Source organism: Coregonus clupeaformis, chromosome 18 (assembly GCF_020615455.1).
Source record: "Coregonus clupeaformis isolate EN_2021a chromosome 18, ASM2061545v1, whole genome shotgun sequence".
Classification (NCBI taxonomy): Eukaryota; Metazoa; Chordata; class Actinopteri; order Salmoniformes; family Salmonidae; genus Coregonus; species Coregonus clupeaformis.
In genome coordinates this window covers 25816645-25844441 of record NC_059209.1, presented here as the reverse complement: position 1 = coordinate 25844441, position 27797 = coordinate 25816645, and the positions used below count along the sequence as shown (strand labels likewise).

At 45.4% G+C, this 27797-nt stretch overlaps 1 protein-coding gene across 6 annotated transcripts in view; it reads right to left on the bottom strand.

Annotated features, from left to right (window-relative positions):
* LOC121530631 (autism susceptibility gene 2 protein-like) overlaps window positions 1-27797 on the bottom strand; it is a 375807-nt gene that overhangs the window by 209563 nt on the left and 138447 nt on the right. For 5 of the 6 annotated variants that reach the window (XM_045226824.1, XM_045226825.1, XM_045226826.1 and 2 more), the window contains exons 3-4: window positions 20880-20981; window positions 14607-14642 (exon numbers count right to left, since the gene is read on the bottom strand). In XM_045226824.1, the coding sequence (XP_045082759.1) occupies window positions 14607-14642; window positions 20880-20981 (138 nt within the window). The remainder of the gene's footprint in view (window positions 1-14606; window positions 14643-20879; window positions 20982-27797) is intronic. The other variant, XM_045226827.1, reaches the window with a different exon arrangement.

The following is a 27797-nucleotide window of genomic DNA, read 5'->3' as shown; positions in this document are numbered from 1 at the left end:
CCCGCTGTTGTTTGCTTCGTGCAGCATCAGCGAGCGCCCACACGCCTCACACACACATTACAGGAAATCTGGGTTGTACCTGCTCTGCGCATCTGTTAGCCCCAGGCCTAACCGCAGTGAAATGAGGTGACATCGCATCGTGCTATTGTTTTCTTACTTTCTCAGAAAGAAGAGAGAGAGAGAGAGAGAGAGAGAGAGAGAGAGAGAGAGAGAGAGAGAGAGAGAGAGAGAGAGAGAGAGAGAGAATGAGAGAGAGAGAAAGAGAGAGAGAAAAACCCCACAAACAAACAGCCAGTAGTAGGTGAAGCTGATAAAGAAAATGATATAGCTCCTCCAGCACCTCCACAGACTATGCTCTCTACTCTACAGTACGTGGCCTCAGGGGACGTAATATACATCACTGTCATTAAGTTATTTTCCTCATAAACAGAGCAAAATCAGCAGGAAGTATAATTATACCGCTCCTCCTGTAATCTGCCACCTTACCTGCTGCTCCACCAGACACATTCTGGAGAGAGGGAGGGAGGAGGAGGGAGAGGAGGTGTGGGAGGGGAGGGGGGTTGTGTCGCATGTCGACTGTCAGATAAGGGAAAGGAGAAAACAAAAATCATGACAGAAAACCAAATGAGCGAGTGTGTTGGCGCTGGGAGTCCCAGAAGCAAGGCTCAGGGGCTCAGATGGAAGAAATTGTGGTTTCGTTGAGTGATTAGAAGACGATCGGCAGAACATGACCTACTTACTAACTTTTTGTATGGTTTCGCGAACCGCACACTTATGTGGAGGGGATATGATTGGCTCTGGTGAGTTTCTGGAGGGGGGAAAGCCAAAGATAATTCTATGGAATGTACTATTATCATCTTGTGTGGTTACTTTGTAACCTTAAATAAGGCCTTGCCGCGAACCACTGGCAACAAAAGTTACAGCCTGCATTAGAGCTAAAGACATTCAGATTTTAGGACTTAAAATGAAAAATGTATAGATTATCACGTAACACCGTTAAAAGGCTATGAGCCAGGGTTTTCGTACCTTTAAAATTAGCTCAGGAAGTGTTGTAGGAGGTGTGAAAGTCGCAGAGAGTGAAGCAACGGAGAAAAAGAGATGAGAAAAACGCTAGATTAAAATCAGAGACTGCAAAAGGCAGGCAGGCGAAAGAAACTGTGTTCATTTTTCCATCCCTGAAATCCCAATGCTGGTATCCACAAGGGCCATAAAATAAACATTTTAGCAGTGGTGTTAATATGCCAGCCCCAGGCTCTCCTTCATTTCAGGCTTTGTTTAGGCGGTGGTGGGAGCTCTTGGGGTTCGGTGAGGCCCACGGGTCTTTAGTCTCACAGTACAGGTTGTTTGCTCTGCTCTCAGCGCTGTGCCAAACAAAACCAAATCAAATCAAATCAAATCAAATGTTATTCATCACATGCTTCGTAAACAACAGGTGTGGACTAACAGTGAAATGCTTACTTACGGGTCCTTCCCAACAATGTAGAGAGAAAGAAAATAGAGAAACAATATAAAAATAAAACAGGTAATAATAAAGGTAATAATATTTATACAATGAATAACTTGGCTATATACAAGGGGTACCAGTACTGAGGCGATATGCAGGGGTATGAGGTAATTGAGGTAGATATGTGCATATAACTAGGAATAAAGTGACAGATAGTAAACAGTAGCAGCAGCGTATGTGATGAGTAAAAAAAAAGTTCGGACAAAAAGGGCTATGCAGATCGTCCTGGTAGCTATTTGGTTAACTATTTAACTACAGCGAGGGAAAAAAGTATTTGATCCCCTACTGATTTTGTATGTTTGCCCACTGACAAAGAAATGATCAGTCTATAATTTTTATGGTAGGTTTATTTGAATAGTGAGAGACAGAATAACAACAAAAAAATCCAGAAAAACGCATGTCAAAAATGTTATAAATTGATTGGCATTTTAATGAGGGAAATAAGTATTTGACCCCCTCTCAATCAGAAAGATTTCTGGCTCCCAGGTGTCTTTTATACAGGTAACGAGCTGAGATTAGGAGCACACTCTTAAAGGGAGTGCTCCTAATCTCAGTTTGTTACCTGTATAAAAGACACCTGTCCACAGAAGCAATCAATCAATCAGATTCCAAACTCTCCACCATGGCCAAGACCAAAGAGCTCTCCTAGGATGTCAGGGACAAGATTGTAGACCTACACAAGGCTGGAATGGGCTACAAGACCATCGCCAAGCAGCTTGGTGAGAAGGTGACAACAGTTGGTGCGATTATTCGCAAATGGAAGAAACACAAAATAACTGTCAATCTCCCTCTGCCTGGGGCTTCATGCAAGATCTAACCTCGTGGAGTTGCAATGATCATGAGAATGGTGAGGAATCAGCCCAGAACTACACGGGAGGATCTTGTCAATGAACTCAAGGCAGCTGGGACCATAGTCACCAAGAAAACAATTGGTAACACACTACGCCGTGAAGGACTGAAATCCTGCAGCGCCCGCAAGGTCCCCCTGCTCAAGAAAGCACATATACAGGGCCGTCTGAAGTTTGCCAATGAACATCTGAATGATTCATAGGAGAACTGGGTGAAAGTGTTGTGGTCAGATGAGACCAAAATCGAGGTCTTTGGCATCAACTCAACTCACCGTGTTTGGAGGAGGAGGAATGCTGCCTATGACCCCAAGAACACCATCCCCACCATCAAAAACATGGAGGTGGAAACATTATGCTTTGGGGGTGTTTTTCTGCTAAGGGGACAGGACAACTTCACCGCATCAAAGGGACGATGGACGGGGCCATGTACCGTCAAATCTTGGGTGAGAACCTCCTTCCCTCAGCCAGGGCATTGAAAATGGGTCGTGGATGGGTATTCCAGCATGACAATGATCCAAAACACACGGCCAAGGCAACAAAGGAGTAGCTCAAGAAGAAGCACATTAAGGTCCTGGAGTGTCCTAGCCAGTCTCCAGACCTTAAGCTCAGAGAAAATCTGTGGAGGGAGCTGAAGGTTCGAGTTGCCAAATGTCAGCCTCGAAACCTTAATGACTTGGAGAAGATCTGCAAAGAGGAGTGGAACAAAATCCCTCCTGAGATGTGTGCAAACCTGGTGGCCAACTACAAGAAACATCTGACCTCTGTGATTGCCAACAAGGGTTTTGCCACCAAGTACTAAGTAATGTTTTGCAGAGGGGTCAAATACTTATTTCCCTCATTAAAATGCAAATCAATTTATAAAATGTTTGACATGCATTTTTTTCTGGATTTTTTTGTTGTTATTCTGTCTCTCACTGTTCAAATAAACCTACCATTAAAATTATAGACTGATCATGTCTTTGTCAGTGGGCAAACATACAAAATCAGCAGGGGATCAAATACTTTTTTCCCTCACTGTAACTATTTAGCAGACTTATGAATTGGGGGTAGAAGCTGTTCAGGGTCCTGACTTGGTGCATCGGTACCACTTGTCATGCGGTAGCCAAAAGAACAGTCTATGACTTGGGTGGCTGGAGTCTTTGACAATTTTTCGGGCCTTCCTCTGACACAAGCCTGCAGCTATCTGTTGCATAGCACCTTTTGTTCTTCCTCTCTCAGTAAGATTTGGCCATCACAGGCATGTTTCCTGCTTGTTTCCTGAAACAATCGTTAGGGCGCTCGCGAAAGAGACTAGGCGGAGAGAGGATTTCAATAGCTAGGCACAGCAGTGCAGTAAGATGTTTTCACATGTGGGAATAGAGGATGGAACAAGGCAAGACAAGATGTGCTGTCTCTTGAAAGAGGGCCTCAAAATCACAAATGTATTTTTTTTCCCAGATCTAAAATGGTTTCCGGTGGATACCTGGAGGGGACGGACATGTGTCTGTCTGTGTGTCTCTACCTTTGACTAATATTACACTAGTGGTGCTGAATTAATCAACTGCAGCGGCATAAAACATTCCCATTATTTATTATGTTCCCTTCAGCGTATAATCAGGTTGAAGGCTAGCGAGAGAGAGCATCGTCCTCTGTAGCTCAGTTGGTAGAGCATGGAGTGTGGTTCTTGTAACGCCAGAATGGTGGGTTTGATTCCCAGGACCACCCATGAGTTAAAAATGCACAGTATGCACGCAATACTTTTATCCAAGTCACTTTGAATAAGTGTATACTAAATGGCATATGTTAAATATATAGCGCATTCGGAAAGTATTCAGACCCCTTAACTTTTTCCACATTTTGTTACGTTACAACCTTATTCTAAAATTGAATATATTTTTATTTTTTTCCTCATCAACCTACACACAATACCCCATAATAAGCAAAAACAGGTTTTTAGAAATTTTTGCAAATGTATAAAACATTTAAAACGGAAATATAACATTTACATAAGTATGTAAATGACCCTTTACTCAGTACTTTGTTGAAGTACCTTTGGCAGTGATTACAGCCTCAAGTCTTCTTGGGTATGACGCTACAAGCTTGGCACACCTGTATTTAGGGAGTTTCTCCCATTCTTCTGTGCAGATCCTCTCAAGCTCTGTCAGGTTGGATGGGGAGCGTCGCTGCATAGCTATTTTCAGGTCTCTCCAGAGATGTTTTTTTTTATTTTTATTTTTATATTTTTAGTTGAAAGAAAAATTAATATTATTATTATTTTAAAAAAAAATTGGGGGGGGGGGGGAATGGATCAGCTTAATATTGCAGATAGATTGTATCTTCTATCAATGTAAAAGCTCTCCAGAGATGTTAGATCAGGTTCAAGTCCGGGCTCTGGCTGGGCCAATCAAGGACATTCAGAGACTTGTCCCGAAGCCACTTCTGTGTGGTCTTGGCTGTGTGCTTAGGGTTGTTGCCCTGTTGGAAGGTGAACCTTCGCCCCAGTCTGAGGTCCTGAGCGCTCTTGAGCAGGTTTTCATGAAGGATCTCTCTGTACTTTGCTCCGTTCATCTTTCCCTCGATCCTGACTAGTCTCCCAGTCCCTACCGCTGAAATACATCCCCACAGCATGATGCTGCCACCACCATGCTTCACCGTATAGGGATGGTGCCAGGTTTCCTCCAGACGTGACGCTTGGCATTCAGGCCAAAGAGTTCAATCTTGGTTTCATCAGACCAGAGAATCTTGTTTCTCATGGTCTGAATCCTTTAGGTGCCTTTTGGCAAAGTCCAAGCGGGCTGTCATGTGCCTTTTACTGAGGAGTGGCTTCCGTCTGGCCACTCTACCATAAAGGCCTGATTGGTGGAGTGCTGCAGAGATGGTTGTCCTTCTGGAAGGTTCTCCCATCTCCACAGAGGAACTCTCGAGCTCTGTCAGAGTGACCATCGGGTTCTTGGTCACCTCCCTGACCAAGGCCCTTCTCCCCCGATTGCTCAGTTTGGCCGGGCGGCCAGATTTAGGAAGTGTCTTGGTGGTTCCAATCTTCTTCCATTTAAGAATGATGGAGGCCATCGTGTTCTTGTGGACCTTCAATGCTGCAGAAATGTTTTGGTACCCTTCCCCAGATCTGTGCCTCGACACAATCCTGTCTCGGAGGACAATTCCTTCAACCTCATGGCTTGGTTTTTGCTCTGCACTGTCAACTGTGGGACCTTATATAGACAGGTGTGTGCCTTTCCAAATCATGTCCAATGAATTGAATTTGTTGTAAAAAGTTGTAGAAACATCTCAAGGATGATCAATGAAACAGGATGCAGCTGAGCACAAAGGAGAGGAGGCAGAGAGAAAGAGCCAGGGCTGATTACATGAATGAATGCCTCTGACTGACAAAGTTAAGTTATTCACAATCCACAGGAGGCTACTCTCTCCCCTCTCTCTCACATTTCTCTCCCTCTCTACCCTCTCCCCTCTTTCTCTCCCTCTCTACCCTCTGTTCTTCATTTCCCCCCCTGGTGAGAATGTAGCCAGAGATCACTCCCCAGACAGGTAGATGTTTGTAATTGGAGGTTTAATTTATGATCAGGTTTAGGTTTGGATAATGATATCAAGCATTGTAATTTACTGATGCAAATTGTATGTTATAATGGGCTATAAAAGCCATAGTAAATCTAGGAGAATGGCCTAACACCCAGAGCATTCATTAAAGCGCTTATTAAAGCATTCAAGTCTGCGTTCAGAGCTTTTATAAATGGAAGTAGCATGTAATTTGGCCTTGATTGTGGTGTATGTAACATATGATAGAGTGGAATTATCACTATCCCTTTCCATGACATAGACTGAGAAGGTGAATCCAGGTGAAAGCTATGAACTCTTATTGATGTCACCTGTTAAATCTACTTCAATCAGTGTAGATGAAGGGGAGGAGACAGGTTAAAGACGGATTTTTAAGCCTTGAGACAATTGAGACATGGATTGTGTATGTGTGCCATTCAGAGGGTAAATGTGCATGACAAAATATTGAAGTGCTTTTGAACGTGGTATGATAGTAGGTACCAGGTGAACCGGTTTGTGTAAAGAACTGCAACGCTGCTGGGTATTTCGGGCTCAACATTTTCCCATGTGTATCAAGAATGGTCCACCACCCAAAGGACATCCAGCCAACTTGACACAACTGTGGGAAGCATTGGAGTCAACATGATCCAGCTCCGGTCAGCTGCTCCACTCCGGAGCCAGAGCAGTCCGCTCCACCGGTGCCTGATCCAGCTCCGGTCAGCTGCGCCACTCCGGAGCCAGAGCAGTCCGCTCAACCGGTGTCTAGTCCAGTTCCGGTCAGCGGCTCCACTCCGGAGCCAGAGTAGTCCGCTCCACTGGTGCCTGATCCAGTTCCGATCAGCTGTTCTACTCCGGAGCCAGAGCAGTCCGCTCCACCGGTGCCTGATCCAGCTCCGGTCAGCTGCTCCACTCCGGAGCCAGAGCAGTCCGCTCCACCGGTGCCTGATCCAGCTCCGGTCAGCTGCGCCACTCCGGAGCCAGAGCAGTCCGCTCCACCGGGGTTGTCCAGTTCCGGTCAGTGGCTCCACTCCGGAGCCAGAGCAGTCCGCTCCACCGGTGCCTGATCCAGTTCCGATCAGCTGTTCCACTCCGGAGCCAGAGCAGTCCGCTCCACCGGTGCCTGATCCAGCTCCGGTCAGCTGCTCCACTCCGGAGCCAGAGCAGTCCGCTCCACCGGTGCCTGATCCAGCTCCGGTCAGCGGCTCCACTCCAGACCATGACATCAGCCCCTCTCCAGGTTCGGGGTCTCCCACACCAGGGTCCAGACAGGGCCTGGAGTATCGTGGGAGGAAGGAGAGGGGAAGTAGCGCGCCGAGGTCCAGACCAGACCAGACCAGGGGCGCAACAGGGAGGCGGAAAGTGAGAGGTCAAAACGCCCCGAGCCGGATCCGCCTCCGAGGCGGAATGCCCACCCGGCCCCTACCCTGTTATGTTTATGTTGTGCGGTCGGAGTCCGCACCTTTGGGGGGGGGGGGCTACTGTCGCGCCCTGACTCAGGGGACTCTTATATGTTGAGTCAGGGTGTGCATGTTCTTTGTTGTGTATGTTCTATGTTTCGATCTATTATGTGTAGATCTATGTTGGCCGGTGTGGTTCCCAATCAGAGGCATCTGTAGCTCGTTGTCTCTGATTGGGGATCATACTTAGGCAGCCTATTGGCACTAGTGGGTTGTGGGATCTTGTTCCATGTAAGGTATGTTGTGTGTGGTACCTTGGACTTCACGTTTCGTTTCATTTGTTGTTTTGTCGTGGTGTTTATCAGTAAATAAACATGTACGTATATCACGCTGCGCCTTGGTCTGACCCGTCCTTCAACGAACGTGACAATGCCCCTGGGGTATGTGTGTTTCAGTGTGAAATAACTAACATGTTTGATCGTAACGCTGAGATAAATTTTTGAATCTATTAGATTTACATAGAGCCTTGTACATTCTCTAATATTAGTTCTACTTTCACAGTGGTTTGGATTGAGAAAGGGCTGAAATGAACCATTCACCTCTAGTGAAAAATGCCACAAAGCCAAAATCACTTCACAGCCCTCTAGGTCGTTCTAAGTTGTTTTTCAATCACTAATATCAATTCCATTCGAAAAACCATATGCGGATATGCAGTGATGCCGAACTCCCCAACTCTTGCACAAAGCCTTAGGCGCAAAGCCAAGTGGGCAAAAGCAATTAAGAGTTCATTTAGAACAAGTCAACTATACCGGTGGATTCTGAGGCCAGGCCTGCACTAATTCACCATGTCGCCTTTTTATTTAAATGACCTCTCCCAGAGTACCTTTTGTGTTGGCGGATTTAAATGGCATCTCCACCCCTCCACCATAGGGGCGGTACATTAACTGGAAAGGGGATTTTCTGTCCCCCCCATTCAGCGTGCTGAGCACCCAGAAGCCTAAAGCCTTTATCTGGAGCAAATGATTGATGTGTTGTGGGCCCTGCTGTGGTTAACAGCCATTTTTATCTGTTGCTAGTGGCAACAGCCGGGCTCCCCTGGCGAGAGGGGAGCAGCATGCTCTTGCTCTGAAGCAGGCCCGCACACAGGGATAAACAAATAGGGTTTTCAACCCGGACAGCCCTTCTGGAGCGCCCCTGACAGACAACGCCCCACTAGAGGGGCGGACAATGTCAGGGCTCCAACCCTGTCCTGCTGGGCCATTGGTTTCTTTTACTAATTTTCACAATGTGCAGGGGCCGCTGGTATGTAGCTAGACACCTGCAAGACGATGGAAACTATGGCCGAACAGCGGGTGGTCTGGGATGTGGGAGTTTCAAGGTGAGACAGAAGAGACAAATCTACTGTGGAGAAAGAGAGAGAGCAAGAGAGAGAGAGAGCAAGAGAGTTTTAACGTAGGGGAAAGGATAGGGCCTTTGTCAGCTCATAGGGTGTATCGGTGGGTAATATGTGACGTTATGTTCACTGAGCGAGATTATAGTAAAATCACATTAAATATGTTGTATAATTTCCCCTCAATTTCCTTCCTTGGCTTTTATAACAATCGGTTTATTTAACATTTAATCCGATAAATCGTGTCGTTTTGTTAAATAAACCGTGAAGCTTTTTAATAGTGCCTATTATAATTAAGTGACAAAATCCTTGTATTTGATAAAGATATTTTGTATTTTAACCTTCCTTGTGAGACAATGACATTTATTTCGAACAAAGCGGAGGTCATGAATGCCAAATCAATTAAATGAGGCTGTTTTAGAAATGCACAGATGACTTTGCGAATGTTGTGTTTGAGTGTAGACTCATAAGCATAAAATACAATTAAATAAGCCAAAGCAGGGTAATACCCAACAGGTGTGTCTGAGAGCTATAAACACTCAAACTAGACATTCCAGCTTAGGTTGTAACCGCAAACAACATACTGATTAACCCTCCCAAAAACGTACAGTATCAGCATTCCAACTGCACCAAGTGCAGCTCAGTGCAAGGTCTATCTACAATCATTGTGAATAGTCTGGAAAGCCGGACTCTAGGCAACACAGTGACTAGGGTCAGGTTTCAATGATGGACTCTTTTGGCATAGAGGAACTACGTCACCGCCTATGTCACTACTTTATCTGCTTGAATAAAATACAAAATAGTAGCTAGCAAGATGGAGATCACAGAGGTTATTTTTAATGAGTGCATTTCGCAGGTGGCTAGTTTGCATCAGCTACCTTAACTAAAACCACTGTAAAGGTTTTGCCTGCAAACTTTGGTTTTGAATCGCGACGTTCTGGCATGTCTGCCTCTTGATTTGTTGGTATTTCAGTCCCTGGATGTTTTTTTTTATCGACGTAGGCAGTGACATAATGAGTCCATCATTGAAACCAGACCCTAGTCCAGCGTTTCCCAAACTCGGTCCTCGGGACCCCAAATTTACTTTTTTGCCCTAACACTACACAGCTGATTCAAATAATCAAAGCTTGATGATTTCTTGATTATTTGAATCAGCAGTGTAGTGCTAGGGCAAAAACCAAAACGTGCACCCCTTGGGGTCCCAAGCACCGAGTTTGGGAAATCCTGCCCTAGTCACTGTGTTGCCTAGGGTCGGGTTTTCGAGACTACATTGTGAAGGGGGGAAAACAAGAGTTGTGCCTTCAGTGGTTCAGTGGTTAAGCAGCCTAGGCTGGGGGAAGCTCAATCGCTTCCTCTGGAGTTTTTTATTTTCGTAAACTGTCTTCCTCCTCTGCTCCGTTTCAAGCCTGCAGAGGAGATCGGAGGGGCAGATAGGCACATCGTGATATTTTGACATTTCTCTCCGTCTCTTAAAGCCTATCTCGCCGAGCGAGGCACAGAGGAGGACTGGAGGTTTTTATCGAGGGCCCCAGAGAGAAAGATAAATCACCAGAAAGACTTACAGTGAGGGGGAAAAGTATTTGATCCCCTGCTGATTTTGTACGTTTGCCCACTGACAAAGACATGATCAGTCTATAATTGTAATGGTAGGTTTATTTGAACAGTGAGAGACAGATTAACAAAACAAAACTCCAGAAAAACGCATGTCAAAAATGGGGGAAATAAGTATTTGACCCCTCTGCAAAACATGACTTAGTACTTGGTGGCAAAACCCTTGTTGGCAATCACAGAGATCAGACGTTTGTTGTAGTTGGCCACCAGGTTTGCACACATCTCAGGAGGGATTTTGTTCCACTCCTCTTTGCAGATCTTCTCCAAGTCATTAAGGTTTCGAGGCTGACGTTTGGCAACTCGAACCTTCAGCTCCCTCCACAGATGTTCTATGGGATTAAGGTCTGGAGACTGGCTAGGCCACTCCAGGACCTTAATGTGCTTCTTCTTGAGCCACTCCTTTGTTGCCTTGGCCGTGTGTTTTGGGTCATTGTCATGCTGGAATACCCATACACGACCCATTTTCAATGCCCTGGCTGAGGGAAGGAGTTTCTCACCCAAGATTTGACGGTACATGGCCCCGTCCATCGTCCCTTTGATGCGGTGAAGTTGTCCTGTCCCCTTAGCAGAAAAACACCCCCAAAGCATAATGTTTCCACCTCCATGTTTGACGGTGGGGATGGTGTTCTTGGGGTCATAGGCAGCATTCCTCCTCCTCCAAACACGGCGAGTTGAGTTGATGCCAAAGAGCTCGATTTTGGTCTCATCTGACCACAACACTTTCACCCAGTTCTCCTCTGAATCATTCAGATGTTCATTGGCAAACTTCAGACGGCCCTGTATATGTGCTTTCTTGAGCAGGGGTACCTTGCGGGCGCTGCATGATTTCAGTCCTTCACGGCGTAGTGTGTTACCAATTGTTTTCTTGGTGACTATGGTCCCAGCTGCCTTGAGATTATTGACAAGATCCTCCCGTGTAGTTCTGGGCTGATTCCTCACCATTCTCATGATCATTGCAACTCCACGAGGTGAGATCTTGCATGGAGCCCCAGGCCGAGGGAGATTGACAGTCTTTTGTGTTTCTTCCATTTGCGAATAATCGCACCAACTGTTGTCACCTTCTCACCAAGCTGCTTGGCGATGGTCTTGTAGCCCATTCCAGCCTTGTGTAGGTCTACAATCTTGTCCCTGACATCCTTGGAGAGCTCTTCGGTCTTGGCCATGGTGGAGAGTTTGGAATTTGATTGATTGATTGCTTCTGTGGACAGGTGTCTTTTATACAGGTAACAAGCTGAGATTAGGAGCACTCCCTTTAAGAGTGTGCTCCTAATCTCAGCTCGTAACCTGTATAAAAGACACCTGAGAGCCAGAAATCTTTCTGATTGAGAGGGGGTCAAATACTTATTTCCCTCATTAAAATGCAAATCAATTTATAACATTTTCTGGATTTTTTTGTTGTTATTCTGTCTCTCACTGTTCAAATAAACCTACCATTAAAATTATAGACGGATAATTTCTTTGTCAGTGGGCAAACGTACAAAATCAGCAGGGGATCAAATACTTTTTTCCCTCACTGTAGGGCCAGGGGCCATCTCATTCTCCTCTCTGCTGTAAAAACAAGCAGGTGGTGAACAGCTGAGGAAATGGGCCAGATATTGTCTCCCAAACGTGTGACACTGTAATAAAGCCAGAGGAACACAGAAGAGAGGAGAGGGAAGCAGGTTCTGAAACTATTCTACATCCACTTGTACCTCAAGCTGATAGTGGTGCTCAGTGGTTGTGCTGTATATTGCCTGTTGTCAGCGGTCGAGTTTTAAACAGATTAGTGTAAGGAGTCGGATTATGGATGGTGTGTACAGTCATCAACTAAGAAAACGGTTTGCTCTTTATCTCTGAAAATGTATGTGTACAGCTCATGTATGCCAATGGAGAACTAGCCATATTGTACGTTAATACATGTACCTATAAATATTATGTTCCAACAATATATTATTTTTTACAACTGAACCTTTACAATGTGCTATGGCTCTAGTCCTCAATTCCGTATGCGTCTAAATCTGAGCGTCTTCTTTTACGTCTCAAATTAACCTCTCCGATAAAGCAGCCTTGCAGGCAGGCAGGCATGTAGCGTCAGAGATGTATGTCTGGGGAAACAGCGGAGGTGTTATCTCCTATAGAAGTGGAAAACTGTCAAGAGAGATTGGGGTTTTGACCTCTTAGTGCCTAGTGACAGATAAAACCACCCCCCATCGCCCCCACCTCCCCGCCTGACGGTTTTTGGGAGAAACGGGGCAGGCAGGGCAGGAGATGGTGATCAGAGCCCAGGGCTGACCATCAGACAACACAGTTCCTGCTATCTGTAACTCTTCTCTGTGTGCCTGTCTGGCTGTCCTTCAACCCTCCGCCATCCCCTCCCACACTCCCTACTTCCACCAGCCACAACACCCCCCCTTGGCTGCCTTCGTCTCTCTCTCTCTCTCTCTCTCTCTCTCTCTCTCTCCCCCTCTCAGACAGGCTCCTGGGGGCCCCGAGGCCCCACCACAGAGCCCAGAGCACCTGCTGATAAGGGCCCCTGTACGGCCCCAGAAGCCAGAGCTGAGCACTCTCTGAGAGAGCCAACCCTCTGAATCAGTCTGCCCACAAGCAGCCCAGAGGGCTCCACCATCAGATAGGACAATGTGAGACTTCCTGCCCCTGTGCACTTTCTTGCTTTTTTCTTGCTTTCCTCCCTCCCTCCTTTTCTACTGCCCTCTCTCTCGATCTTTGTTGATCGTATTCTCTCTCTTCTCTCCTCCTCCCCCTGCCTCGCTATCCGTAAAGAACAGATGAAGAGGGGGCCTTCTCCTTCCTTCCTTCCTTCCCTCCACCAGACACAAACTGACAGCTCGAGCCAAAGGGCTGCAGCAGCTTCCGGGAGGTTTGTTTTCATCTCTGTGAGAGTATGCAGCCATGAGGGAATAGGAATGGGACATGTTCCATTTCCACACAGTAGCATAAGGACCCACACAGATCAATGCCTTTTAACTTCAACTTTGTTTGGCTCTTGAAACGCTACCTCAGCAGATACTCTTTCCCTGATTAGCAGTGACAAACAATTTATAGATGTTGTTTATTTGTTTGATAACACTGAAGCTACAATAAGAATTGCAATGTCACTCACAGGCAAGGTCTAGTGGTGTAACGGGAGATAAAAGTCTCTCTATAAATTCTCCCTTTCATGTACACTCTTAGAAAAAAGGGTTCCAAAAGGGTTCTTCTGTTATCCCCATAGGAGAATCCTTTTTGGTTCCACGTAGAACCCCTTTTGGTTCCAGGTAGAACTCTTTTGGGTTCCATGTAGAACCCTCTGTGGAAAGGAACCAAAAAATGGAACCAGAAAATGGTTCTTCAAAGAGTTCTCCTATGGGGACAGCCAAAGAACCGTTTAAGGTTCTAGATAGTCCCTTTTTTTCTAAGAGTTGGACAACAAGGACAACTAGAAAGACTCACGACTGCCTCTATCAACTCCGAGCCTCATCATTAAAGCAATACTCATCAGCTTTCTGCAAATAATGACAAGTGAAAATGTTAATTAGGTTTGAAAAACACACATACTGGTGTGTAGTCTGCAAAATATGCTTTTAAATGGTAAATATAGTTTCCTAGTGACACTAAGTGAGCCAGTGTACTTTATAAAAGGAATGGGCTGACAAGATTTTTTCAAACCACTTTACACAGGAACACATTCTTCATTTTCAATTCAAAGGTAACGAAAGTATAGAGCTGAATGTTTTTTCCCCTGTTCATAAGATAGGCCTACATAATAACAGCTATGCTATGGGTTTTCTAAAACGATAAGGGAGTATATTATATTATATGTATAGTGGGGAAAATTACTTTTGTGTATCAATGCAGGCACTCACTTTTTAAAAAGGCTTTTAAGCATATTGTCTGACAACTGAATCAAATGACTAGATGGCAGGCAGTTGGAGGAAGATATCTCCTCTAACACTTAAACTGCTGAACCGCTGAATGGCTGCCTGCCTGCCTGGCCTGATGTGATGGATGTCAATAAAACAGGCACATTTACGCAAGGTAGAGCAAGACACCTTGGCTACATACCAAATGGCTCCCTATTCCCTATATAGTGCACTACTTTTGACCAGAGCCCTATGGGGCCCTGGTCAAAAGTAGTGCACTACGTAGGGAATAGGGTGCCATTTGGGGCTCAGTCTCTTCCCTTCCTTCATCCAATTTAACCAGTCATTCAAGATTAATGTCCCTAATTTCATGATTTCTCCATTACTCTATTTAACATAATAAAAGTATCGAGCGGCGGGGCCATAAAGAGGGCCGTTGGAGATTGTAATTCTGCCGTAAAAGCCATGAAGCATGAAAATGTCACTTACCGAGTAGCCCCGGCCTGACAGCGAGTGAGTGGAGCTCTGTAGAGAGAGAGGAGAACAGGGTTGACCTTTAGGGGCCATGAGCCAGCCGCTGACACAGACATGATGAAGCCGCTATAGTTTAATATCAATATTCATGTTAACCTTCTGTCTCCCCTGTTTTTGGAGTGAACAACAGCTCAGATGAAACATAAATACAGTATACCACTAAATAAATATACCATTCCATTGCATCACCCTTAACAACCCATCTTTCATTGATTTGTGTAAAAATGATTTAGTGGAGTGGGATAACATTTACAGTATAAGTAATGGGGTGTAGTTCATGGTCAAAGTTGAGTTTTGTATGCATGTATGGACAATATGGAGCGATTTCAGTGCAAACAGAAATTGTATTTGAATTCCATAATTTGGATTTGTATTAGGATATTGAATTTGGATTTAATATTTTTGAATTTATTTTTTTAATCATTGAATTCATAAATTGAACTTGTATTTCAAGATTTGAAACTGAATTGAATGAATATTGCATTCAGTTTTCAAATTCAATATCAATTTAATATTCAAATTCAATATTTATATATTCAGTTTCAATATAGTGCATACATTTTCTGTGTATCAAGTTTACAAACTATCATTTCAAGTTTATCAAAGTTTCTTATATTCAGTTCTCTAAATTCAGATTCAAAACCAGAGACAACATCCTGACACTTTGCCAGCCAGGAAGTGTAGAGAAGAACAGAACACTCTCTGTGGTAGAAATAAGCTTATTGTTGTTTCTGAAGCTAATGTGAATGGTTAAATGTATTATCTTCCAAAGAATTTGTCTTTAGCGTTTGAACTGTTTTTGGCTATAAGCTATTATGACCCCATTCCTGAAAGCTCAGACTCTCTGGAGCATGGACATGCCTTCTGTTCCCCTCACAGCCCGCGCAGGACATGTTGGAACGGATTCTCACAAAAAACGAAATTTGGCCCCAATAATAAAATAGTTGAATAGCCCTGTCAAAGCCCTTCTAAGGATAGCTTTTCCACTCCCTATTTAATCGTGCTCTTGTGACTGACTGGGTTTGAACCAGGTCTCCTGCATGTCACAGGACTGTGTTAGCCCACAGCTAAAGCCCATAGGGATGAGTTCAAGTCTCCAGTAAAGTTACTCATCAAAAGAGCGTGGTTCATCGAACCACCTCAGTTACATTTCACCACCCTTTGACCTCATACTCAGAGATCATAGCACCAATATAACTGACTGGGTTTGAAATCAGGCCTACTGCACAACAACACTACTTTCTGTGGCAAACAGAAGCAGAAGGATCTTTGCACCTCATTTAATGAGAGTGCAACAGAGGTGGTTTGGTGATCCATGCATGTGATGAGCAACCTTGCCTGAGACCTGAAGACGTGTTAGTTTGGCTGATGGGGTTCTAACCCAGGTCTCCTGTACACCAGACAATGCAACGTTTCAGGTCTCAGACAAATTACTCATGTTCCAGAGTCGAAGCTTTCAGGAATGGGGTCATAATAGTTTATAGCCAAAACGGTCCAAACGCTAGAGCCAAACACATAGGAAGAAAATAAATGTAACATGCCACATTGGCTTCAGAAACCGCCTGAAGCTTCCATTTACCACAGAGAGCAGTGGATTATATCTGTGCTCCTCTGCCATTCCTGACTGGCAAAGTACCAGGATGTTGCCTCTGGTTTTGAATCTGAATTTAAAGAACTTAATTTGAAAACTCAATCTGAATGCATCTGAGAAGTTGAATATATGAAACTTTGATAAACTTTAAATTATAGTTTAGAAACTTGATACTGCATTAATTTGCTGTGTATCTACCGTATTTAAACTGAATATATAAATATTGAATATTAAAATACCATTAAATTGAAATCTTTAACTGAATGCAATATTCATTAAATTCAGATTCAAGTCATGAAATACAATTTCAATTTATGAATTCAATGATTCAATTTGTGCATTACAAATTCAAAAATATTAAATGGAAATTCAATATCCTAATACAAATTCAGAATTATGGAATTTAAATACAATTTCTGTTGGCACTGAAATCGCTCCATAGGACAAACCCAATAATGGTTGTCATTGATTGTCTCATTCACTTATATATAATATCAAATACACTGATACTACATAATAAACCTGTCATGTGTATGCTGACATAGTGTGCTCGCTTCTGTTGATAGACGAGGCCTCTGACAGAGAGAGTCCATCTCTCTCTTTTTCTCTCTCTCTCTCCGTCACTCACTCAGGTCACAGTCAGAATACCAATCTCCAAATCTCCCTTTCCTTCCTCTCCTTCCACTTTCCCCCCTTTATTCCTCCATTTCGATTGGCAATTTGCAGCCTCAGGAGGGGACTTTTCTGCTAGACCAATTTTGTCCATAGTACCTCCAATCCCTCCATCTCTCCATCCCTCCCTCCCACACCTTCCTCTGTGCTTTAGCCCTCATCAGTGCCTCTGTGCCTTCTGAATCACAGTCTCAACCCCACTGTGACAATTAGGGAGCTGTCCTACGGTGAACCGGAAAGTCAGCTCTGCGGGAATCAAAAGACTATTCCCTCTCCATTCACCCCTCCTGTCCCCACCACCTGAGAGAGAGGGAGGGGTAGAGGGTAGAGGGGCAGGGCCAGCCATATATGTGGACACAAAGGGGCAAAATAATGTGTAGTGTGTGTGTGTGTGTGTGAATGTGCGTGCGTGCGTGCATAATGTGTGTGTGTGTGCATGTGTGTGTGACTCAGTGCAGTAATGGGAGGCCAAGGCCATTTGGAATTAGCCTTACTATGCAGGGTTCATTCAAGTTGGAGCGTTTGGAGTAGAAAGAGAGGCTTATTTAAATGATAATGAGGGACAATCCATTGGATTTAGTCTGGGTGAAGAGAAGAGGGGAAGAATCCATTAAAGCAGGCAGCGGTTCATAAGCCATGGGGTTGGGATACAGCTAAACACTCTCTCTTAAAAGCCATTATACATGGCTCTCAATGGATTTCTGAAGCGCTTAGGACTTCAAAAAAGATTTAAGAACCTGCCCCAGCGAGGCAGCAGCGAGGTAGGGGGGAGTCAGGGGGGTGTGAAGGACGCTGGCTGCGTTTTAGGGTTAACTAAACAGCCCCGGAGAACAGAAATGTTGCTAAATTCGCCCCCTAATCCTCTCCCCATTTCCACGCCCCCTCCCCCGACCCTCAAAGCCACGGCGACAAGCAGGGTGGGGCCTGGCTGTTGGTTTTTCTACGGGCCAGACTATTGGTTTTTGAGGTGCGGGAACTGAAATGGGCCAATCAGGGCTCGGCGGAGTGTGAAGTGTGTGTGTAAAAACGGAGCCAGCTTCCAGCATACAGCCAGCAGCAGGCCTCCCAGCTCTCCAGTAGGAGTGGGTGGCTGGGCTGGTGGGAGGGTGAGACCCCAGCAGCACTGCCACCCTCTCTCCCCCCCTACCCTCTTTCTCCCTTCCAACTCCCCGCCACACACTAACACAGATGCACAGAAAATCTCCCTCCACATTTCCCTAATCCCTGCCTGTACGGCAACTTTCTGCCGAGGCCCAGCTGAACCAGGGGCTGGTCCAACAACACAAAATCCATTTGGCTCATGAATCACAGCTACAGTACAGTACATCATTAGCTAAGAACTCTTACAGCCTGGGACCACTTGATGTAGGTATCAAATATGAGGTATGCATTTAATGAAAATGACTGTTTGTTCTCTCCAGCAGCGGCCAGACAGGCCTCGCCCTGAGTGGGCCCAGCTCTGCTCAGAGACGCTATCTGTGGTTTAAAGAGATGGATAGCTAGGGATGGATGGCATTGCTACAGCGATCAACGTCTTTGCACTATCTATTTGGCAGGAGATTAGAGAGACATGCCATATCTAACACCGTCGGCGATTACAGCATGCAATTTCAACAGTTCCCCCCTCCTCCTCCCATACCCCAACACCCTTTCACTGTCGCATTTGCCTGTCAGAACTGTCATCCGCCAGGACCCTTTTATCTGCCAATCCCGGCTCTTTCTCCTGACTTTTTCATTAAAAAACAGCCTTTTACACAAATTCATGAGGAATGGCAGAGGGGAGAGAGAGAGGCAGAGACAGAGAGAGGAGGCTTAGAAAATGAGGGGGAAGGGAAAATAAAATGTGAATGAGGGTGGGGGAGTGTTTTTTTCTCTCTCTCCACATCTCTAGATTTTCTTTGGGAATTCTGAATAGCTTGAACAACGCATTTAGTTCATTAAAATCTTTTTTCTCCATAATCTTTCCTCAAATCACTTATTTGACTGTAGAACTTGCAACCCCCATATCCTCCCCCATATCCCCCATTTACATCCTCCAGCTAAATGAACTGTCTAATTGAATTTACTGAGGTTTGGGAGGCCTGGTTGACAGGCATTAGTTAGGAAGCATATTCTACATTGATTTAAAATGACCCCGCTTGGGGATTTGGCATAAATTCGTATTACTTTTCCTGTATCTAAATTGCATTATTTCATCCCTAGCGCCAACCGACACCTTAGCTGCCTCTGTTTTCTATGCCACCCACTCGTCTTTTAAATGTGCTAGCATATGGACGCACACACGACAGTAATTGGAAAGACCTTTAACTCTTTGCTGTCCGGGTCGGCGAGGGTCAGCTACCACCTGGCGGAACAGTCTTAGGTCACATCTACATAACAATAGCAGGATATGAATGTTGCAGGGCATCTAGGCAACATTCCAAATGGCACCCTAATCCCTATTGGGCAGTATAGGCCCTGGTCAAAGGTAGTGCACTATATAGGGAATAGGGTGTAATTTGGGATGCAGACCTAGTATGATAGCTGTGTGTCTGTGTGGCTTCGCTAACAGTTTTCTGCTTGTCGCTGTGGATCAGGCAGGTTTTCTAATGCATGGGGATTTATGACATGTGAGTCTGTGCCAGAATGAGCTACTGCACCAGCTGCCCTCTCACTGCTGCCTCTCTGCCCCACTCTCTCTCTCTCACCTCCTCAGGGCCCCACAGCCCTGGTCTAGGTAACTAGATAGCCTGCTGCTGGTCTGGTCTCCTGTTAGGAGGTCTGGAGGGTCTGGGGAAGTTACAGCCCTAGCTAACCACGTTGTAACAAGGTAGGCAGACATGTTTTTTTTTTTTTTATTGACTCATGATGTGGCATGTATTGATATATTCAGCTAATGGTTTGGTTTTCTGGTTATTGCAACATGGTTTACTTTGGCCATAGCATATTTGGAGGCTCGTCCGGGATACATAACAACATAGCCGGGAGGGTCTGGGGGTCTGATGGTCTGGGGGTCTGATGGTCTAAAGGTCTGATGGTCTGGGGGTAGGCTTGGACGGTATCCAGATTTTCATAATGTCATACCGTCCTTCTCTTAGCCTGTGATTTACAGTATTACCGGCATAGCACACAAGGGGGCGCTAAATATGCAAGAAAAGCCCATTGGGCCTCTATTACCAGAATTCTAACAAAATTAGCACAAACTTATAGTGAAATCACATAGAAGCTGTTAGCTAAATGCTAACGAGTGAAAAAACAAACATAAACTAATTGCAAAGACAGGCCAATCCAGCTCATGAAGTTATTCAAGCATAGCTAGTAGCTACCGAAAGTTATTTTCGGTGAGTGTGGACATTTACAAGCGAAAGTGAAAGAGAGAAATTGTGCAAATGAACAAAATTGTGATGCATGCTTTTCTGAAGGAAGAGCATTATGTGTCCATGGAGCAGAGGAGAAAAAAATGCTAGTAGGAAGCACATGGAATAAATGGCAGCTGTGCAGACAACTCATCCAGAGCTCTTTGACTTCTGTCAGAAAGCCATTTTAAGATATCTGATGGCAAACATTTAGTAGTGAATTGTATACAAGTGTACCTCTTGTGATCCACACAACAAAGAATCGCCAATACATTTAGAGGGATATGGACTCACCAGCTCCCGCTGTCTCCCGTTGTGCTATTTACAAACAAACACGTGACTGGCTCAACTGTTCTGGGGAACTACGGTAAGCTTCATAATGTAAAATAATGTGACAGGTGAAATGAACAACACAACTGGCTTTATCTGCTAACGTATTGCACAAGTTCACTGCAGGTATTAACTTAAAAGTAGCTACAAATATTAAAATGTATCGAAATACTTTTGACGGTATTGACGGTTTGAAAAACCATCCTGTGGCTTTTTCCAAATACCCCGGTATACAATATATACGGTATACCGCCCTAGCCTATCTAGGGGTCTGATGGTCTGGGAGTGGGTCTCTCTTACCTCACTGAGGTGTTCTTTAGAGGTGCTCCTGTTGGGTCTGTTGATCTCCTGCATGGCCTCATCCTCATCCAGCCTCACCGGGCGCACCTGCAAGGCCTTGATCTGGAGGAAAGAAACAGAGGAAGAAGCATTCGTTATTATACAGTAGAAAAATAATATGTTGTGTATTATATTGCATTATTCATAGATCATAAAGCATTATAAATGTGCTCATAATGCATTATGAAGAGGGTATCAATAGAAAGTGTTACTCAACATTTTTCATAGAATAGAGACAAAGTATCGCTTTAGTACGACTCGAGTCAAAGAAGAACAACTTGATGCCACATAAAACTACATTGCAACTCCATGATACAACACGACCCAAACTCCATGTCAATCACAACTGGCATCCTGTAGTCCATTCACACTAAGGGAATCCATCCATAACACAAAGGCAAACTGGTGCCCCCATGTCTCAGTATCAGTTAATAGTTTGAATGTATGCAAAGCAGCACTGGCAGTAACCAAAATGTCTGCCTGAAAGTAATGACTTTCACACCTGAATCCAAAAACATTCTGCAGAAAAGCAGTTAACACAATCAGAAGCATTTTGTTTATTGTTTACAATCTGCACATAACGGATACACCTAGTGGTACAACACTGAATGATGATGTTGCCTCTTTGGGTCTGCCAACTTGAGAGCATGTGTTGTTTGGTAGGGGCTAGACAGACGAGCCATGAGAGGAGCGTTGGCTTGGCAGCGATCCATATTCCTAGGACAGATGGGAGAAAGCCACACTGCCACAGTCGGTCGAGGAGGTAGGAGGTAGCCCTCCCCACCACAGGTGCACTTCATCCTATCAGCCCTCTACAAGCCCCTCTCTGAAGACAATGGGGACGGCTGATGGCTGCCTGTGGGGTGTAATCCATTTGACTAGCAGCTTGCAGCTCTGCCTGCACTGGTCCCTGGTGGCGTAGCATGCCGTGGCTAGCCTCGGTCTCCAGATCTCCACTGTCATTTAAACAGATCACTGCTACAATTAACCTTTCCCCGTAAATATCAATTATGGCCCCCGGCAGGGTAGAATTAAAAGGGTCATCAGCTAATCTGACAGGTCCTGTACTGAGGCGGCATGGCGGAGGCTCTGCCACCTGGCTGAGAGAGAGAGAGAGGCTGGCCTGGCTGTTTGTCTGCCCTTATGTCTGTCTGCCCAGCAACCAGCAGCAACAAGCCAAATAGACACAATTCCCTTCTAATTACTCTGCCTGGTGAGGCCCCGGCCAGGCCAGATGAGGCCTAGTAATTGGATGAAAGGCGTTAGCATGGTGTTGAGGTCAGCAATGACAGCCAGGCAGAATGGCAGAATGCTACGGCAACATACTACAATCAGGGTGCAGACAGACAGACAGGAAGGAACGAAGGAAGGAGAGAGAGACCTTGCAGGTGGTCGTAATCAGGTGTCTGCCGTCATACAACTCCCACCCTCTCCCTCTTTCTCTTTCTCTACCTCTCTCTGTCTCTCCATCTCTCTCTCTCTCTCTATTGCTCTGTCTCTGCATCTTTCTCACTGGCTGTCAAGCTAACCACACCTTGAATCTAAAAATGGATGGCAGGCTTTATGATTATTACTTTTGTTAGGGAGAGCAGCACAAAGAACCCAGCCCACTTCCAGACAAAGGTGGAGAGGGAGAGAGGGAGAGAGAGAGAGGGGGGGGGGTTCACGTCATCTTGTCAAGTCAAGTGCAGTTCACTGAGAGCCAGGGAGACAGTCAGGCACTCTGATTACTTTGTTTACCAAGCATCAGCGCTGAAAAATCACCCAGCCAAAGTGTTAACACCCCCTCCAGCAGGTCCTGTAGTGGTGGATCCCAAGTCAGCAATCACATTGATTATTGATCAGAGTAGAGGGGCAAATAAGGTATCCAGCTTAACGATGCTGCCTGCCTGCCTGGATGTTAGGAGGCTCTGTAACCTATTGTTCGGCAGGACGGGAGGAATTGATTCAGGCTTACATTCACCGCCTGTGATAGAGACTGTCGGCCCTGTTGGCCATGTCGGACTGTGATTAAGGGTGTATTTAGATCAGGTCCAAGGAGAGGCTTTAAACGGTCGAGATCTATCAGTATCTCTTTCATTCTTTTTTTTTTTACTAAGGTTACGTCTGAAGTGGCAGCCTATTCCCTATGTAGTGCACTACTACATAGAGAATAGGGTGCCATCACTAGCACTGAAGGACAAGGCTACATTATAGAGGACTTGTGGGCGGAGCTAAAGGTCTCATCTGAGATCTGATTGGCCGATCCTGTGACAACGATCAAGGTCAACATGGCTCCCTGAAGTACTGAAGGATCATGGGAAGTCTTTGAAATGCACTCTGGGTAACGCTAGGGGGAATAGCTCTCCAAAGGGCCATGTTTTAGACGACTTGGAGAATTGCCAGGCGCAGCACGGGCAAGGTTAAACAGGTTGAGTTCAACCCATTAAAGGCGCTCCGCAGAAATATAACACTACACAAGTAACGTGTGTGTTGTACATGAATAATGCACTGGAAATTAGGCCCATTAGTCTGGGTATTGAACATGTCTGCTCTGCGGACAGACTCTCTCTGGAGGCTCTGCTCTGTGCTCTTTAATTAGCTTCAAAGGGCCCTCTAGCATCTTAATTTCTCCCAAGTTGAGTAGCTGCTGACTGATGACTTGAGCTCATTTACACTGAACTGAACTACAGGGGTTTATAAAGAAAGGGGAAAAAATGAAGAATAAACCACGCTAGTCATGACATTGATAAAAACAGCAGTGTTTCAGTGAGGCTGACAGAGTCCATTCACGCTAGGCTAAGCTACTGTAGGCTAGGCTAACCTGCCTCTCCCCCATGTCGATCAATCTGCAGTCAGCCAACCGCCAGCAGGGAGGCAGGCAGGGAGCTGGTGGCTGCTGGGTAATGCTTTGTTGTCATGCTCTTTCTTCTCACCTGGTAGGGCAGCCATTTCAGGGCCTCCACGTCAGAAGGGTCTCCACCTTCCTGCTCCAATTAGAAAGCTTTCAGCCCCTCAGCACCTCTCCCTCTCTCTTCTCATTCTCCTCTCCCCACCCTTTCTTCACCTGTCAGCTGTATTCTGGGAGGTTGTGCCTCAGCCTAATCCTGGTGTCAGTCCTTATTACCCTCATCCAGACCTGGACATCCTCCTGGCTGTTTCTCTACCTTCATCTCCTCTCTCCTCTCCTCACAGCTCCTCTCTGCTGCCATGCTGTGGGGCTGTGGAAGGGCTACGGGGCGGCAGGGTGGGCAAAAGGAGATGCAGGGGAGGAGAAGGGCGTATGCCAGGATACAGATCCTTCCTCTAATTTGTTCTGAAAAGTGTCCTGCGCAAAGGACCCTCACCCCCATTAACCCAAGGAGACACAGAGAGGGAGAAAGACACTGCTGCTGTGGGACGGGGAGGAGAGGAGGGAGGGGGAGGTGGCGGGGCCCAGCCCAACAATGCTGTGCATCAGGCAGGCAGCAGCAGAGAGAGGCACCTCAGTGCCGCAGAGCACCGGCTCAATCTATCTGTTCATTATTCCCTGCCAGGCTGGGGCGCAGACAAGTGCACTTTAGGGCCACAGGCCAAATTGATTCATCTGCCTTCATTTTCTTCAGGCTCAGAAGTGGCAGCTGCTAGGAGGCAAGGGAAGGAAGGAGGGCGAGCGGTGCTGGAGTTCCAGGCTTTGTTCCTCCTCAGCTCAGCAGCGCCCGACACGTCGCTTCTGCCTCCTCCTCCTCCCACACCCCCCTCCTACCTCCTTCAACATTACATCCACCTCCCTCCCTCCTTCTGCGGTGGTAACAGCCACAACAACCAAAGTCCCCGGCAAGGAATTAGCCCAAGGACAAAGTAGTGGACTTACTACAGGTCCCAGCGTATCCATTACGTGTCTTAATAATGTATTATTCATCCACCTCGTAATAAATTACCACATAAAAAGGGTACGTATATGCCCCCATAACTCTCTCCGGATACAGTGTAGTCAGTCAGGAAGGACTACATCATATTTGCGAGTGGAACAAATATGAACTTGTGAAATTGCAACAAGATGGCGTTTCTATTCTTGGCAGTGACACCGGGATAAGAAAAGACAGTCACTCGCCAGATAAAAACAACACAGACACAATACACAAATGAGCTGCAGCACACAAACAGATTAACAAGAATAACCCACCACCCAGCATGCTTTAGTGTGAGGATGATATACCACACACAGATAGCTAAGTAGGAGGCCTCCCTCCTCCTCCTTCTCCACCACACAGTAACAAACAAGTCAACCTTAAAAACCACAAACGCCCATTGCCCTAATTCAGTGTTCCCCCTCAGGAGCAATCAGAGTCCCACTGGCCCTGTCTGTAACATATGAACAGAGTAGAGTGGAGCTGGGCTCCCCTTGGTCCCCTCATCTCATCCCTGCAGCGCTCTCCAATCACTCTCACCATATGTCTCCTGGGGGAGAGAGGGAAGCTAAGAGAGGAGAGAGCCCAGAGGGAGGGGAGGGAGGGAGTGGAGGCACACCTGCTCCTGAACATGGACTCATCCCTCAGTAGCTCTCCTAGGGGCCTTGAGCTCCCCCCTAACACCTCCCACACTGCCCCCAACCCCACAGCAACCCCTCTGCCCCCCCAACCCAGCCCCCCTCACCTGTCAGGGTCATTAAAACAGTGTCTGCCCTGCACTGATAAGCACACAGCCCCTAAGGACGCACACACGCACGCACTTGCACCCGTGCACACACTCATTATCCCAGGGAAGCATTTATCCGTGCTGCTAACAACAACAATTAGGCCAATGATGTTGAAATGGTAGTAATGATATTAGAAACGAGAGCAAGAGCAATCCGCAGAATTTGTGTTCTCTTCATTCCCCAAGTCAACATCAGCGCCAAATTATGTAGATCTATCCCTCTCTCTCTCTTCCTCTCTCTCTCTCTCTCCCCCCTCTCTCTCTCCCTCTCTCTCTACACTCTCCCCCTTGTAAAATACACAGGCTTTGATTCCTGCATAGACTATTAGCGTTGAAAGTAGGAGCGTATTTTGCAAATGGTTACGAATGCTAATGAGATATATTTAAATATCATTCACTTCACTTTGTGTTGTGTTGTTGTTTCTGTTTGGAGCTCAGCTTAATTATTTGCAAGTCAAAGTTCCCTCGACTTAAAAAAAGGAGAACATTCAAAGAGAGAAAGAAAGCAATAATAAACAGCTGACCTCTGGGTTTGGCAGCATTACCCTCCACCTTCAGTGGTTGAGATATCTTTTATTTCTAATTTTTTTCTTAAATTTTATATTACTTCTTATTTTTTTACTTCTGTATTTGGCATTTGTGACTCGTTTCAGGAAACTAGGTGTAAGTCACGGGTCACTACTTCACAGGAGAGGCGTTTGAATGTAAACTTTTGTTTTTAATCAAAATGTGTTGTTTTTTTTGGCAGAAATGCCTTCTGGAACATGTGAACTTTCATGTGCCTTTATAACAAACTTGTATGCCATCTGTAAATACGAATAAAATGGTTAAATTACGAACGCAGTTGGTTAAACCACAGAAAAAGACAGCAACCTTCCCACTAGCCATGATTGGCTGAGATAATGAATGGGCTGGACATGCCGAGAGAGGAGTTCAGATTGGTCTGCCATATAGCACGCTTCTGTCTATTTGAGCTGGTCAGTATGTGTAGGTAAACCTGTCTAACGCGGCTTTTAAAAAATATATCCTGTAGTGGAGCTACATAAGTGTTGCTCTCCACTTTCTGGAGGATAGAGTTTTGAAATCAGTGGGATTAGAGTGTGATAGATAAAGAGATGGAGAAAACACCTGTCTGAAAAAAAAAAACTGTAATTCGCTCTGGATAAGAGCGTCTGCTAAATGACTAAAATGTAAAAATGTCTCCGGATTACATCTGCAAACCAAGGGCAACCATGGCATCCGTGACAGGGAGACGCGTCCATCATTTTCAGATATTGCACGTTTCTAATTTTGACAGAAAGTGGTTTCATTTCAAGTTAAAGTGTACTGTTAGCTAGCTAGCTAACGTTAGCTGGCTGGCTTGCTAGCTAACGTTACGTGTATGATCTTATTATTCGTATCTCAGAGCCATTTGCTTGCTAACATTGAACCTGGTTGGTTAGCTACCTGCAGATTCATGTAGGGTAGTAAAATCATGAGTTGGGATTATGGTTCATTGTTTAACTAGCTAGTTAACGTTAGCTGGCTGGCTCGCTAGCTAACGTTGTGTGTATGATCTTATTATTTGTATTTCAGAGCCATTTGCTTGGCTAGTTAGAGCCTAATGTTAGCTAGTTAACATTGAACCTGGTTGGTTAGCTACCTGCAGATTCATGCAGGGTAGTAACATCATGAGTTGGGATTATGGTTAATTGTTTAGCTAACTAGCTAATGTTAGCTGGCTGGCTCGCTAGCTAACGTTACGCGTATGATCTTATTATTCGTATCTCAGAGCCATTTGCTTGGCTATTTAGAGCCTAATGTTAGCTGGCTAACATTGAACCTGGTTGGTTAGCTACTTGCAGATTCATGCAGGGTAGTAACGTCATGAGTTGGGATTATTGCTCATTGTTTACCTAGCTAGCTAGCTAGCTACATGTCTTAACAAAAGACTCCACTATGCAAGTAACAATTTCAGGTGCGTTCGTAAATTCAGTCTGAGTATGCCAGAGCGCAGAATAACTGATGAATTTACGAATGCACAACACCTGCTGAATATGGCCGGTGTCAGTAAACGTCGGCAAAAAAGCGTAATTAAATTGTTGCCGGCAGCACAGTTACAGACACCAACGCTCTGGATAACATGAAAACAGCCTAACCAGCTCTGCTAGGGCGACTAAAATGGTCAGTGGGGTGTTCTCTCTGAATCTGCAGGTAGCTAACCAACCAGGTTCATTAAATGAG